Source organism: Meleagris gallopavo, chromosome 17 (assembly GCF_000146605.3).
Source record: "Meleagris gallopavo isolate NT-WF06-2002-E0010 breed Aviagen turkey brand Nicholas breeding stock chromosome 17, Turkey_5.1, whole genome shotgun sequence".
Lineage (NCBI taxonomy): Eukaryota > Metazoa > Chordata > Aves > Galliformes > Phasianidae > Meleagris > Meleagris gallopavo.
In genome coordinates, this window is record NC_015027.2 from 10,299,313 (window position 1) to 10,314,877 (window position 15,565).

The following is a 15,565-nucleotide window of genomic DNA, read 5'->3' on the forward strand; positions in this document are numbered from 1 at the left end:
GCGGTGCGGGCTGTAGGGGCGGTGCGGTGCGGGCTGTAGGGGCGGTGCGGCTCCAGGCTGTGCCTGAGACTTGGCACAGCGTGAGCAGGGATTGTTGGGTCACCGCATCCCTGTGCGGGAGATCAGTCCGAAATGTAGGGAAACGCTGCTTTCAGATCCCTCTTTTATAATTCCTTCAAACACGTGGAGTTCATTAAGTTCATTTCGACTTCAAATGCTGGGTTGGAATGATAATGTTGGCTTATTTATTTATTTATTATTTATTTCTGTGAGCAGGTAATGAGATCAATACTTAAGACGTTCCTCACAAGGCTGAGTTTCAAATGAATTCCAGCCGTCCAAGTGGAGAGATTCCTGCTTCGAGTTAGCAAAATGAACGATGCACCGAAACGCATTTGAAAGCTTAAGGAGTGATTCTTAGTACGACTTCAGAGCTCGCAAGAACTGCACTGTGTGCCCAATGGGAGCTGAAGTGTCCACGTTGGAGGACCGTAGAATGGCCTGGGTCGAAAAGGACCACAATGATCATCCGATTCCAACCCCCTACTATGTGCAGGGTCACCAACCAGCAGCCCAGGCTGCCCAGAGCCACATCCAGCCTGGCCTTGAATTCCTCCAGGGATGAGGCATCCACAGCCTCCTTGGGCAAAGAAGAATGCAGAACATCCCCAGGGAAAATGGGGCATCCCTGCAGTGTCCCTAAATATCAATCATCCCTTTGGGTTGTGCTTGGCTGCCTCCTTTTTCCACTCAAAGAGGGTGATCCCCAAATCCCAGGCTTTGGGTGGGATGATGATGAATCCCTCTCACTCTCACCATGTATTTTTAACAGGCGAATCCACCTACATTTTCCTAACCCCGTTCTCAGGAGCTGCCAAAGAGTTTTTGCTGAGCTGCAGCTGCCAAAGGCAGAGCCGTGCAGCAGAGCCTGGCTGCTTACAGCTGAGGTTGTAGGGGATGGAAAACACGGGCTTTTAATTTAAAGGGATTAGTTGTGGTGCTCAGCTCTGGCTGGGGCAGTGCAGAGTAACCAGCGTGCTGCTGGTACATTGGCTTCACCCCTCCCAGGACCTCCGTCCCCATCCTCTGTCACAAAGATTTGCTGGGAGCTGTGGCTGGATGTGTGAGTTTGGGTGCTGTTTGCAGTCCTTACCTGTGGGCTGGCTCCTGTGCTCCCTGCTGGGTGACTGCTGCTACATGCTGGGGACGTCGCTGATGTGCCGTGCACCGCTCCAGCTCAGCTCTCTTGGAAAGTCCCACAGCCACAATGACAAGCCCTGGTGTCCCCGTGCCATCAGGGGTGTCACAAACAGCCAGGCAGAGCAGGGCTCCGGCTGTGCAGTGGTTGACAGGACTTGGACCACCTTGCAGTTTTTAAATCAGCTTCCTCGTGGGATGAGACACAGCTTTGGATGTTTTGGTTTTCGCCCTTCCCCCCTGCCTCACCTGCATCCCAACCAGGCAGCATTTCGCTGCCCCAGGGCCCTGTTTTTGTGTAGCTGTGGCCATATAGCCTGCAAATCCTCCAGCAGCTTTGGATGAGCAGGGATGGGAGCCAGGACCCCCCCCAGTGCCAGCACAGGACCGAATGCCCTGACGTGGTGCTGTGGTACCATGTGGCCTCAGTTCTGCTGAGCACAACCCTGCCTTGTCCCTGTCCCAGTCACGTTCCTGTTGTTGTGGCACAGAGCAGCCCTTTCCTTGATCTCTCCAGCCCGTAACCCTTCTCAGGCAGTTTGCTGGCTCTGTGTTTTCTGCTCCCAATCTGTTTCTAGTGGGAGCATAACCCCATTGGTGGCACGAGGGTCTGCAGATCTGATGCTGCTCGTGCCTTTGTGCCCCTACCCCAAGTGAAGGAGCAGCGTGCGGGAAGGACCTGCGCCCCAGGGCCCCAACTCTGTTCTGCTCTGCTCTGAACATTCCTCTCCCTTCCTTTGTGCTGCAGGAAATATGTGCTTCCTTCGTTCCCAACGCTGCTCCCCCCTCAATCGCTACCAGATGTGGGTCCCATGCGCTTCTCATTAGTTTGGCAGGCTCAGGGTGCTGCCTCCTCCCGGCTCGAGGGCTGAGCTTTGGAAAGGCTGAGCTGCTTGTGGGAACCAGCAGGGATATTTGAGCCGGTGTGCACGCCATGAGGCAGCGGGCTTGGGGTGCGTAGGGCCAGCACTGCCTTTGTGCAAGAGCTGGGAGGTGACAGGGCATTGGGGAAGCACTGGGGAAAGGCAGCTGGGGGCACTGATTCAGAGCTGGGGGTTGGAGCTGCCCGAGTGCCGTAAGGGATGGGGACAGGGGCACGTTGATGACCTGAGGCAGTGTGGGCTCTTGTTGGGGTGGCAGCGGGGAGATGGCATCAGCAGCAGTGCCACAAGCAGCACATGGATTGTCATTTCCAGGGCAGGATTTGAGGGTTCAGGGGTTCACATCTCATGCTGCATCGTCATCTCTTCACAGAGACTGGAGAGCATCGTGGCAGCTGGACTTAGAGGCTTCAGATCCCAGGGTGATGCGGTCACAGGTGCCCACTGCTCCCTGCACACCTGAGGAAGGGAGCCTGGTTCTTACCTTCCCTTGCAGGTCCTGTTTGGCCAGTCAGAAATGCTGAGTCCTGATTCAAACAGAGAGCAGAGTGTACACACGCATGGATTGCGATAGCTCCTTTTTGCAACCAGAGCACATTGCAATAAGGAAGAAACCTCCAGAGAAACCCGAGCACAAATCCATCCACAGGAGATGGCTGCCAGAACCCGGTGTCCCTCATTGGGCAGTGGCTGTGTCACCACAGCTCTGAGTCATCATATTGGAGCCAGGAGCTGCTGTGGGTTTCCACTGGGCAGCCAGTTGTGCCAAAAGAGAGCAATGCACCATGGCATAAACAAGCCCGAAGCCTTCTTGGTAGAGGATGACGGGAAGTGATGGGGAGCCTGGGGGCATAGCAGGGCCAGAGCTCAGATCAAGAGCCAAATTACATCCTGTCCACAGCCCAGATCCCAGCTTTGGGTTGGGCTGGGGGTTTGGGAGATATGGGGGATTTGTCCATCTATTCCTCTATCCCCATCCTGCGCTGTGCCAGCCGGTGTGCTGGGTGTGTGGTCACCACCCTTGGTGCCTCTGTAGCCTTGCATCCAACCTCAGTCCCCTGCACACTCATCTCCTGGGTGAGGGGGGACCACGGGAGCCTCACAGCCACCTCCTTGGGTACACTGGGTTTATCCAAACTTAACGAGCGCTGTGCAGTAAATGTGTTCCCCTGCTATGGCCTCAGAAGCTGAGCATCTGAACGGGAATTTCAGCCTGAGCTGTAGCTAAACTAAGGTCTGGATTTGGGGGCTCCCATGGAGAACACAGAGTCTCTATGGAGGAGCTGGTTGTGACTTGGTGGCTGGAGGGGGTGTTCTGGCCCCCTCATGTCTGCACTGCCCACAGAGCAGATTTGTCAGCAGGGCTGGGTGATGCTGGGGGACATGTTCATACCACCTTATGGACAGCCTGGGTGTGAGCAAGGAGTGAGAGGGAGAAGCACACGCACAGGGGCATCAGCTGCAAGGCATGCAAAGGATACAAGGGCTACAGCAGGCTGCAAGAGATGTGAAGGATTCAAGGGCTGCAATGGGCACAAAGGATGCAAATGATGCAGTGGGGTGCAAAGAATGCAAGGGAGTGGTGCAAGGGATGCAAAAGATGCAATGGGTTGGAAATGTTGCAAGGGCTTTAAGGGGCAGAAAGGATGCAAAGGGTGCAGTGGACTGCAGAGCTTCGAAAGGATGCAGTGAGCTGCAAGGGTTGTCAAAGCTGCAAGGAGCAAAAAGGATGCAAAGGACACAAGGGGTGCAAAGGATGCAAGGGCTGCAATGGGCACAGGGGATGCAGTGAATGAAAAGGCTCTGTTGGGGTCACCTGTGGGCAGGATGCTGAGCACTGCGCCTCGGCCATCACCCCCATGTCTTGTGCAGCACAGAGGGAGCGCAGCCAGCCGCGGCAGCCTGCACTGATCATGTGGCTCCTAATGAAATCCAGACCCTGGCAGAGTGATGACACAGCGCCATGATTTGTGCTCCCATACAGACTAAACAAGCACGAGCACTCCCCCATATCCAGTGCAGGGGCGGGGATAAATCAGGTGGTGGTGGTGGGATGCCTCTGTCCATCTTCTGTCAAAGCGGTCTTGTTGGAGTGCTTGGATTCAAACGCACTCATCCTTTCCTAAATTATACTGAACAGAACTACAACAAAAGCTCAGGCTCTCAGATCTGCTCGGAGAAGGCTCCTGCTCCCCATGATTTATGCCCACAAACACTTGAGGTGCTGCGCACGGTCCATGTGCTGTTTGCAGTGCCCAAGCCCCTTGCGATCCCCCCCAGCATCAAACACTGCCAGCACAGCCGCTCCCCAAACGACGAGTGCTTCCTTATACAACCCTAGCAGCTCGCTGTCTCATGCATATTTCATTCTCATTTGAATTTCCCTTTTTTGAGTTTATTTTTGGTAGGGCCTGAAATAGGAAATGAATAGCTGGCAATCGGGTTCGCTTTTATCGCCGCTCTCTGGGCCAAGCCAAAACAAATGTGCTGTTTTCCAACCCAACAACTCCTCTTTTGCTATTTGGAAATGGGGACAAAATGGGAAAAACACCAATGGCGCAGTGTTGGTGAGGGATTGGGGCCACCACGTGCTTGGTGCCCACTGCAGTGTTGGTGATCACCATGTCACGATGCCACCTGGGCATCATCCCTGGGGAAGAGTGGGGGGGGGAGGGAAGACCTGCTTCTTGCTGTTGTATTCCCTCATTCTATGTTATTATTCCATGTTACAACTTCCTCTCATGATGGGATTCAGCTGGTTATGCCTTGAGGTCAAAGGCCTCAAGAGGAGAAGGAAAGCGAGTTTATTTATGCTAAGTGTGAACTTTCCAGTGGGGCTCGCAGCTGCAGGGGAAATTGTTTAGGGGTCCACAAATCAACAGAGGCTGGAAACCATAAAACAAAGTGCTCGCAGTGCTGTGTATCACATGATGCTCTCTGTTAGAGGTAACCAATGTGCAGTGGTGGGGGGAAAGCCTGCAGACCACAGCGGGATGCTTGGAAAAGGGATTCAGAGTCTTATCATGCAGAAAAATCAGCATAAAACAATATCTGGTGGTCGAACTTGGAATAGAATCATAGAATCACTGAGGTTGGAAAAATCTCTAAGATCTCCAAGTCCTACCCCACCCCACCATGCCCACTGACCACGTACCTCAGTGCCACATCTCCATGGCTCTGAGCACCGCCAGGGACAGTGACTCCACCACTCCCTGGGCATCCTGTGCCACTGCATCACCGCTTTTTTGGAGAAGAAATCTTTCTTAATATCTAACCTGAATGCTGAATAGCGTTATTTTTAGGGGTCACTCCCTGGCCTCACACTGGGACACATCCTCCATATCAATGCATCCCACTCAGGACCCTGCATCCCAAGTGCCCAAGTGAGACCAGGTGATGCTCCACGGGCAGCCTGGGGGCATGGACAGACAGCACCCAGGTATGGAAGAAATACACTTTTATTAGAAAAGCGCTCTGCAGAGATGCCAGGCTCTGTCGTACCAAACCCATCTACCTGACTCCACTGGCCAGATCCCTCCTGAAGCCACAACAGCCTCTCCAAGTGCTGTGCAGCCCGGGCCTTAAATAGTGCTTTCCTGCTGCCGCTCCTGGCACAAGCAGCCCTGGGGCCAGGGGCATCGGTCGAAACCAGCTCGACCCCACGCTGGGAGCGGTGCGGTGGCACCGGGGGCTGCACCTCCGAGAGGGGAGAAGCTGACGTGGCAGTGCAGGGAGGTCTGGGTGAGGACACGGGGATGTCCCCGGCAATGGCCCCGTGTGTCATCCATCCCCTTTGCCCCCGTGCTGCGATGGGGACCTGGCAGAGTGGAGTGGGGCGTGGGAAGCGAGCGGCTCCATTACTGCAGAATATAACATGGGTACGTCTAGTACAACAAGCACTGCTTATGCGATCGATAATACTGCTACAAAAAAAGGGGGGGCCCCCGGCTCCTGCATCCCTGCATAGGGAGCACAGCGCCGGGGGGTACCAGGTCCAGGGACAGTGGAGGAGATGGGCTGACAGGAGAAAAGGGGATGAGGGGAGAGATGTGGAATGAGGAGGTTGGGGGGCTCTTCCAGTCCAGGCACCACGAGTCCTTCCCAGGTGCCCAGCTCCCCATTACTGCACCGTCTGCGTGGGCACCACAGCTGCTTTGGGCGGCTCCAGGGTGGCTTCTCGGCTCTTCTTCCTGGGGGGCTTTTTAATGGGCGTCTTCTTGGCCGTCTGCTCGCCCGGAGGAGCCGGGTCCTGGCCGCTGACTGCGGTTTGTTTCTCCACCCGCCTGGGCTCGCCCCCAGCCGCCGGCTCGGCCGTGGCGGGGATCAGTTTCTGCAGGTTGGGAGAGGTGGGCAGCAGGGGCTTGCTGGCCTTCTGGCTGCCGGTGGCTGCCGAGCGCTTGGCTTTCTGAGGTGGGGTGGGCTTCTCCCTCTGGGCCCCCACCCCGTTGGGCCTGGAGCTGCCCTCCGCCTTGTTGAGGCTCTGAGTCTTTTCCTTCAGCTGGGCTGCCAGCAGCGTGGCCGCCTCGGAGGCCAGGTGGGGATGGAGAGCCTCGGAGCGCGGCTTGCCAGCACCGGGGCTGCGTGGGGCCTCCCCGGCCCGCCGCTCTGCATGGAAGCCGCCCATCTTTTTGAAGGCGTTCTGCACCGCCCCGTTGATATTCTCCATCTGCTCCGAGCTGGCCTTGCTCCTCTGCTTGGGTTTCGAAGGCGACTGGGGCTCTGTGGCAAGGTTGGCTTTGCCCTCGGGGACACCGGGTTCCTTGGGGTGCTTCTGCGGTCTCTCCTTGCCACGTGTGCCACCACTGCCCTTCTCCTCTGCTTTGCCGTGCACACCAGCCGACGTCTCGCTGGGGCTCCTCTTCCTCTTGGCCAAACCTTGGCCGTGCTCGGGGCTGCTGGGCCGGGCGGCCGCTGGCTCCGGGGAGCGGCTGGGCAGCGAGTTGGACTGGCTGGAGTTGTAACGGCTGTGGATCCAGGATACCTTGGGCTTGGTGGACGGGTCGGGAGGACGGGGCTTGGTTCTCTCTGGGGACAGAGCTGTCTCCTCCTCCTCCTTGGACTGCTTGGAGAGGCGGGCGACCTTGGCATAGAGCGCGGCGCTGGCCGAGCCTGACCCGCAGGATGAGCGCTCGCTGTCCGAGGACTTGAGCAGGGGTGTTTCGCTGCTGTCGGCATGGAAGGCCTTGACAGAGCCCGTCTCCTTCAGGAAGCTGTACTCGGCTGCCTCCTCCCCGCTGGCTGGGGCCACGAGCTTCTCACCGGGGCTGGAGGACGGTGCCCTGTCCCTGCCGTCACCGACGCTCTCTGTGGGAAGAGAGCATGGATGTGTCATGAAGGCACGGAACGGTTTGGGTTGGAAGGGAGCCTTAAAATGCTACCCAGTCCAACTTGGTCCCATGGGTTAGACTCCTGCCTCCGGGTGCCCAAAGCCCCATACAGCCTGGCTTTGAGCACCTCCACTTACAGGGCTTCTCTGGGCCCTGTGCCACTGCCTTGTTGCCCTCATGGCAAAAAAAACCATGCACGGTGGTGGGGTAGAGGCAAAACTGGGCTCCCCATTCCCCTGTCTCACCTGGTCCCTCTCTACCTCTTCCGCATGCCTCCAGGTTCCCCTGTGCCACAGGACCCCCACCTCCCCATTGCAGGGCCACCTCCAGACCTCATCCTTGCATGCAGCACCCAGGGAAACACCCATGAGTCTCACCTTCATGGGGCACGCAGTACACTGGCCCCTCATCTGTGGTGTCAAAGGAGGAGAAGGAACCACGGGATGACCAGGACGGGGAGGGCTGCTCCACCACTGAGGGCGGCTCAATGAAGCTGCAGTTCAGTGTGTTCTCCAGGTCATGGTGAGCTACTGCCAGGGCAGGAAAGTGGCCATCAGCCAGTGCCTGCCCTGCAGGGACCCAGCCCTGCTTCACCCACTCTGGGATGAGCCGTGGTTGCAAGCAGCCACACTCCCCACACACAGCACTGTGCAGGGGATAAAAGATCATGGAGATGACTATGTGAGAGGGAATAAACCCGACACAGGAATGGACCAGCAAGATGAGAGGTCCCCTCATAAGATAAGGGATGGGGGAGGATGCAGAGGCTGAGAGAAACTCCAGAGCCAGAGCAAAAGCAGTGGAGATATTTAAAGAGCAAATGGCCCAGAGTGGGGGAGGCAGCCACTCCGGCATGACTTTCCTTGTTGTAAAACCCAAAAAGAGAAAATTAGAAGCAGACCGTTGGAAGCAGATGAAGCGCACTGCTTCCTGTGAGAAGGCGTGACGGGGTGCTGGGACTTGTGGCTGTGCGGCATCTCCAGGACTTGAATGGGACCAAGGGGATGGCCGGAGGAAGAGGAGCACCAACAGCAGCTCCAAGATGTGCTGGGGCTTCTGCCTGCCCCTAGCAAAGAAGTGCTGCAGGTCCCTGTGCTGCCAGATGATGATGGATGGATGTTATTGCTCCAAGGCCAGCCCCAAGTGGTCGGAGCCGTTGCCTGCCTGGGTCCCTTGTTGCCTGCTGGCACAGATCCTTTTGTTCCAGGGTCTTGGGTGGCCTCACTGCATAGCCCCAACCCCAGAGCAGGTTGTAACGCACAGAGCCCTGGAGCTGGGGCCATCCCCTCCCTCCCCTCTGTGTTTACACAGCGCTGCTGGGTGGGAGCCAGCTGCTGCGGGGCGGCTGCAGGAAACGCGCACACAGCCCCATTGAGCCCCGCGCACACAGCCCCCTCTGTCCTCCTCCCCGAGCCCTGCCCGGCCCCTTCCACAAACACGGCCCCTGTTTGGGTTGCAGAGGGGATGTTTCCCCGGCCCTGGTGCACTCTGCATGGGTTTGGGGCCGGGAGAAGCACAGCAGGTCGCACACGTCAGCCCTGCTCTGCCCCTCGGTGCCTCACCTACGACCTTGGGCATCTTCTGGCGGCGCAGAGGGATGCGTGGCAGCTTCATGCTGATGCGGCTGAAGCGCCCACACAAGCGTCTCGGAGGCTTCTTGGCTGCCACCGGGTCCTGATTTGCTCTGCAGGGAAACACAACGGCCCCATCATGGCAATGGTCACATCGATCGATGGAACCATGCATTGAGCTGGAGGCTCAGGGATGCTGCACATGAAGAAGGGTTTGGGGAAGAGGCAGGACAGAGAGGTGCCACAGGAGTGTATTCCCCACTGGTTTTGCCTCAGTTGAAGCCCAGGATGGCTCAGGGCAGGGGTCAGGGCTGTTGCCAGCCGCGTGCTTCAGCTCGCCTTGTGGCAGAGCCACACTGTGCCCAAAACACCCACAGCTCCCATCCAGGCCCTCGAATCATATGATTAACTTTAGAAAAAATAAAAAAATAAATAAAAAAATCCCAACCCCAAACAAACACGTGGCTTCTCTTTATTTGCTCTCTGGTTTTGAAGCCTCTTGAGGATGAGCTTTCAGGCAATTATCCTCAGCCACAGCAGCAAGAGGCTCTGTGCAGCAATGCCACTCAACCTGTGTGCACCCACGGCCACTGCAGTACCCCTGCCACAGCCCTTCCTGGCACCGGGAACGCTTTGGGACAGGACATTGAGATGGCAGTTCGGAATCTGGGCACCCTGCAGTGCCCGAGGAGAGGAAACTCTTTGGAGCTATTTCCCATGCAAGACTTCTCCGAGCAGCACTGAGTTTGGGAAGTGGCTCCTTTTATCTGCGGCATAATGACATGCAGCCCACAGGCTCTCCAAACCAGATGTGCTGGGCTGGAGTGGAGCTGGCACGGCTGCAAGCAGAAGCTTCCGGAAAATTCCTGCACAGCGGCCGGCGGCACGAGGGACGGCTTTTGTGCAGCTAGTGGAGCTCCCCTGGCCCCTTTCTTCCCAATAAGCAGCCATCTCCATCCCCATCCCCACCCCCATCCCTGTCCCCATCCTCATCCCTATCCCTACTCCTATCCCCATCCCTATCCCTTGTCCTCATCCCTGCAGCAGGGACTGGAGGGGCTCACTTTGTCCTGCAGACCCTACAGCCCAGCCCCGCTGTGGGAGCTGCTGTGCACACTCCTGCCTTCAGCCCCACGCCATTTTGGGGATCCCAGCCATAACACAGCATGCTCTAGGTTTCCCTTTGCAGGCTCCAGCCCTGGGGACCCATTGGGTCCCAGTGAGGTGACGGCCAACAACAGGGACACAAAGCCAGGAGGCGTCCCTGCAGTGCAGGGTCCTCCCGCTCCCACCCTGTGCTCTCTTTTCCCCATCTTCATGAGGATGGGAAACTGCCCCACATTTCCCTTCTGTCCTCCCCTTTCCCTGCCAGCATCCACTCACCCGTGCCCTTCATCCTTCTTGCGGCAGACGCAGCAGCAGCAGAGCAGCGACAGCAGGAGGATGAGCAGCAGTGCCAGCAGAGCTCCGGCCCCAATCACCCCCATCCGTTGGTTGGCTTCTGCAAGACACAGCGTGCTCAGACACCAGCCATAGGCACCCCAGCACCCCAACCCTACAACTCACCCATGTGGCAGGCGCCCGTCAGCGGGTCGCAGGCACCGTCGTGGCAGCTGCAGGCTTGAGCACAGTTGGCTCCATAGTGGCCGGGCGGGCAGGTGAGGTTACAGCTGGGGAGAGGGTGAGGGGTGAGGGCGGGGTGATGCAACCAGGGGATGCTCCCTGCTCTCCTTTCCCAGACCCTTTCTACTCCGGGAAAAGCAGGTGACACAGTGCTGGATTGCACTGACAGCATCCCCATGGGGGACTGTGCCACCTTCCTGCTTGTCCCCATGTTTGCTGTTTCTGAGAGCCCTCCTCCACCCCCACGTGCTGCACAAGGCTTTGCAACGAGGCTTGTAGCACTGTGGTGACAACGGGTCACTAACCCATCAGCAGTGCCAACCCAGCAGAGCATCTGCACCGGGTCTCAGCTCAGCACTGCTGATGTGATGTGGCCATGTGCCCCATGCACACCCAAGATGGAGCCCTTCCACTGCAGCTCATGAGCTTGGAAACCTCTCAGCTCACTGTATGTAAGAAGGGAGAACAACTATAGCCGAAGTGCCCTCCTTGCCAGGGCACAGCCTCCCAGCTCAGCATTATGGAGAGGGGCACAAACCAGGGCTGGAAGGTGGGCAATGGGCACCACCCAAAACAACCCAGGTTCTGGGTGCCCTCCCACCAAGCATCCTGTCCTCAGAGTTCTGGGGGCAGCAACAGTTTGGGATGATGCTATGCAACAGCATGGGTACTGGGATGGATGCAGCAGGGCTGATGGCCCTCAGCCCAACTCCAGCTGCTCCCAGCTGGCAGCACCGTGGCCCTGATCCCAGCCCCTCTCTCCTGGGGCTGCAGCTGCTCCCTTGACTCAGCCACATTTCACGCTCTCTGGTTTTCAAAGCACCGCCGTGGCTGAGCCACGTGCCTTGAGCCCCCACGAGCAGCTGCAGTGGGATGCAGGGATGGGAGCAGGGATATCTCCCAGACAGTCCAAGCTACCCCCATCAGCTGGACCCATATTTCTACCCCAGACAGACTGATTTCGGGAGATACCATGGGAATGATGTGGAGCAATAGAGGGCTTTGTGCCCACTGCAGACATTTCAGCAGCCTTCCCTCCAGTGCTTCCAGCCACTTTCCTTTCAGGCAGCGCTTCTATTCCACGTTGGGAGAAAGCAAAGGGGACGAGCATGCATTAGGACAGGGCCTGCTGCTGGTTGGAGTTGGGCACAGCCAAAGGCTGGGGGGCTTTGGGCTCCTCCTGGGGTGAGCAGCCCCCAGTGAGAGCTGCTGCTGGGAGAGGGAGCACCACACAGATGCCATACCCGTGAGGCTATGTGCTATTCTGGGATGTGGTTTTCTCTCTGTTTTCAGCTAGAAATTCCACCCTGAACTTGGGGGGGAAAAAAAAACACACAAAAAAACGAGTTTTGTCAAAGGCATTTGTTTTGCCAAATGGCCATTTCCTAAAGCAAAATCCTTTCGTCAAGAAACCCATCCGGCAGCTCAGCGAGAGGCACACCGTGGCCCTGCAGAGTGTCCTGCTGAGCTCAGGGGGATCGAGTGCTGCTGCCTCAGGTTTGTTTGGATCCCACCCCACCCAGGGGCAGAAGCAGACAGGGGATGGAGGTGATGCCAAGCGGTGATGAGTGCCCGCAGCCCGGTTTGCTTACTATGTGCCGTGGGAGCCGGCGCGGCACAGGCAGCGGCCCGTCTCAAAGTGGCACTCCCCGCTGACGCAGTCGCTGCAGACGAAGGCACAGTTCTCCCCATACGTCCCATTGCGGCACTTGGTTTCACACCTGGGGAACGGTGAGGGCAGCTGAAGCACCGGAGAAAGGATTTCTCACGGTGCCCCCCACTATGCCCATCCTGGTCATCCTATTCTGTTTCCCGTTGTTCCATGCAAGGAGACGGGGCTGGGTGTTGTCAGCCCCATACAGGTGCTGCACAGCCTCAGACCCAACCCCAGGTGGCTCCAAGAAAGTTTCAGAGTTGAGCCCTGCTGTGTGTTAGGGTCGCTGAGCAGATAGGAGCACCGTGGCATTGTGCGTCCCATGGCCCCATGTACCAACGCCTTGGCATTGGGGTCCCTGAGGCTCCCTATGGCCTCATGGCCACGCCAGCAGGCTCAGCCCATTCCTGCTGCCCCAGCTGTACATCCACTCCCAGGGACACAGCACTGCACCAGCCAGGCCGTGCAGCACTCACCTGTCTCCAATCCAGCCGGGGTTGCAGTGTGAGCACTTGCCATTGATATGGTTGCAGGTGTGGCCATCCTTGCAGGGGGGACAGAGCTTCTCGCAGCCCTCCCCATAGAAACCAGCCGAGCAGGGCTGGTCACACTTGGTGCCATTCCAACCCGCTTCGCACGTCAGGCAGCGCCCATCTGCCACGGTGCAGGGCTGCAGGCTCTTGCACTGCCCACACCTGCAACAACCAAGGGACACGTGGCACATGGCACCCACAGCTCCCACCTCCCTCCTCGTGCCCCAACACTCACCTCCTCCTGCAGCCTTGCCCATAGAAGCCGGCTGGGCACGGCTCACGGCAGTACTTGCCACGGTAGCCCGGCTCACAGGTACAGGTGCCATCCACCTGGTTGCACTTCCCCTTGTAGCACTGGCAGTAGCGGTCACAGCGGGGCCCAAAGGTGCGCTCACGGCACTGGCAGCGCCCGGTGAACTGTTCACAGGGTGAGTTGTTGCAAGAGCATTGGTTGTTGCAGCCACGGCCCCACCAGCCTGGCTGGCACAGGCAGTTGCCTGTCTGCTGGTCGCACTGGGAATTGTGGCTGCAATAGCAGGAGCTGGAGCACTGGGGGCCCCACCAGTTGGGCTCGCAGGTGCATTTGCCAGTCTTCTGGTCACATTTGCCGTGCTTGCAGAGGCAGATGTTCTCACACTTGGGGCCCCAGCGGTTGGGGTTGCAGGTGCACTGACCCGTCACATCTTCACACTGCCCATTGGGGTGGCAGCTGCACATCTCCTTGCAGTCGGGGCCCCAGAACTGACGGGGACACTCTGCAGGTGGAACAGCGCTGCAGTCAGCCATGGGTGACCCCATGCAAGAGGCACCCCTTGCTCCTCTCCATCCCCACTGCTCCTAGCACGCTTAGGTGACAGGCTCCCTATATGAGGTGGCCCACCTGGGGTGCCCCAGTGGTGCCACTGGTACTCACTGGTGTCGCAGTTGGCACCGAAGTAGCCGTGGCGGCAGCGGCACTCGCCGGGTCTCACGCACACCTCATTCTCCTTGCAGGTGAAATTCCCTTCGCAGACAGCTGGGCAGGTGGACCGACAACAGAGCATGAGGACACGGCAGAAAGGTCCCCAATGTGCCACCAGGCTCATTCCATCCCAGTCCCCAACCCCCAGAGCAGGGGACGGGGTGCACGGTGGCACCATAGGGGTCACTGAACTGTGACACCGCATGGTGATCACAACGGTGATGCCACCATCCTCCTGCCACCATCCCCAGCTCCATCCCTGCCCCAGCCCCCTACCACCCTGCTCAGCCATCCCTGTGCTGCAGGCGAGATGTGGGATGTGGGACAGGGGAACAGAAGCAGCCACCAGCACAGCCCCCCTCCTTCTAACCTCCCTATGGAAGTGCTGCCCCAGCACCCCCAGCCCACGAGTCCCCCTGTGCCAAAGGGGAGCGAGCTCTGGGGCATGGCACAGTGCTGGCCCCACGGCCCCACAAAGTCCCCTTGGCCAGCAGGAGAGGGGGAACAGAGCACCCGCACCGAGCGCCTTACCTGGCCGTTGTTAGACCTACGGTGATGGGGACTATAGAAAACCCTAAAATAGACAGATGGAACAGGTTAGAGGCAGTGAGTCTAATGGTTAGAGCAGCCTGGGGGGAAAGTGGGGAGAGGAAGTGGGGACAGTTTGCAGCGGGACCATATTCCCCCGCTGTGCATCCTTCTCCCTGCACCAGCTGCATGCAGCGAGTGGTTATGAGGGTGCATGCAGGGTGAGTTAGTTGGTTATGGGGTCTGCAGCCCACCGGCTCCCTGGGCACCACTGCCACCCCAAACTGAAAGGGAAACACAGGGTCCCCAAATCCTGCATGATGGCACAGCAGGGGCTGCCCTGGTTTCCTGTGGGCTCAGTGGCACCGGTGCCTTTCTGCGGTGGCATGTGGCTGTGCCTTCATCCTCTGCCACAGCCAGCACTGTGGCAGCACGCAGGGGTCACCACACTGCATCTCGTGTCCAAGGGCTGCACCCCACGGCGAGCTGGGGTGCTCTACACAGCTCCAGGGCTGTCTCACGACTTCAGCATTGCTGCTTACCTATCAAACACTCGCTTCCTTGTTGCTTCCATCCTGGGCAGCACACGAGCGCCGAGGAGCTGCAGGAAAAATAAGTCCACAAATGGTTGGGATATCTGGAAAGCTGCTGTCCTTCCTGGAAACCTTTCAGTGATGCGGTGTGATATCAAGAACCAATTCTGCCATGCTTGGCGTGGGGTACTCAGCTCAGCGCAGGGCTCAGCAGAGACAAGGAGGCAAACAGCAGCAGTGCTGGGCATGGGACAACCACACCCAACATCCGTGTGCCCCACGTGCAGAAAATGGCTCGGATTATTTTACCACCACATGTGATTTAAAGGATAGGCTAAAATGAGTGCATTCTTAACTGAGGCGTTGGAAAATAATAGATGGGAGAGAGGAAAGCCCAGACAAAGCAAGGAGTGCTTATGGGAACCTACAGATGGGTTTGGTGCCTGGCATTGTGGCAGCATGGGGATGGCATCCCAAGGTAGGATGGTGGCATCTCACCCCATCCCATCCCAACCACGACAGCCCCTAGAAGAGGGGCACAGGGACACCCCATGAGGAGGGAACGTCCTCTTCTCAGCACAAACCCACTACATCCTTCAATTTGTGCAGCTTTGCTCACACAACTGGAGCTATACTCCATGGATGGGAGCAATCCCAGAGGCTCTGGAGCAATCCAAAGGCATGCTGCAGTCGAGGAAAACTTGACATGGGCTGGACCAGTGGCAGAGCCTGGAATGCATGCTTTTCTTTTTTTTTT

General features: G+C 57.9%; 1 protein-coding gene across 1 annotated transcript in view; it reads right to left on the bottom strand.

The window, feature by feature from the left end:
* Positions 1-5,511: 5,511 nt before the first annotated feature.
* SCARF2 (scavenger receptor class F member 2) overlaps positions 5,512-15,565 on the bottom strand; it is a 10,570-nt gene continuing 516 nt past the window's right edge. The window contains exons 2-11 of the mRNA XM_010720437.3: positions 14,818-14,950; positions 13,700-13,801; positions 13,022-13,541; positions 12,730-12,948; positions 12,192-12,320; positions 10,543-10,646; positions 10,360-10,477; positions 8,968-9,089; positions 7,783-7,935; positions 5,512-7,382 (exon numbers count right to left, since the gene is read on the bottom strand). Of these exons, the coding sequence (XP_010718739.2) occupies positions 6,199-7,382; positions 7,783-7,935; positions 8,968-9,089; positions 10,360-10,477; positions 10,543-10,646; positions 12,192-12,320; positions 12,730-12,948; positions 13,022-13,541; positions 13,700-13,801; positions 14,818-14,950 (2,784 nt within the window). The 3' untranslated portion in view covers positions 5,512-6,198. The remainder of the gene's footprint in view (positions 7,383-7,782; positions 7,936-8,967; positions 9,090-10,359; positions 10,478-10,542; positions 10,647-12,191; positions 12,321-12,729; positions 12,949-13,021; positions 13,542-13,699; positions 13,802-14,817; positions 14,951-15,565) is intronic.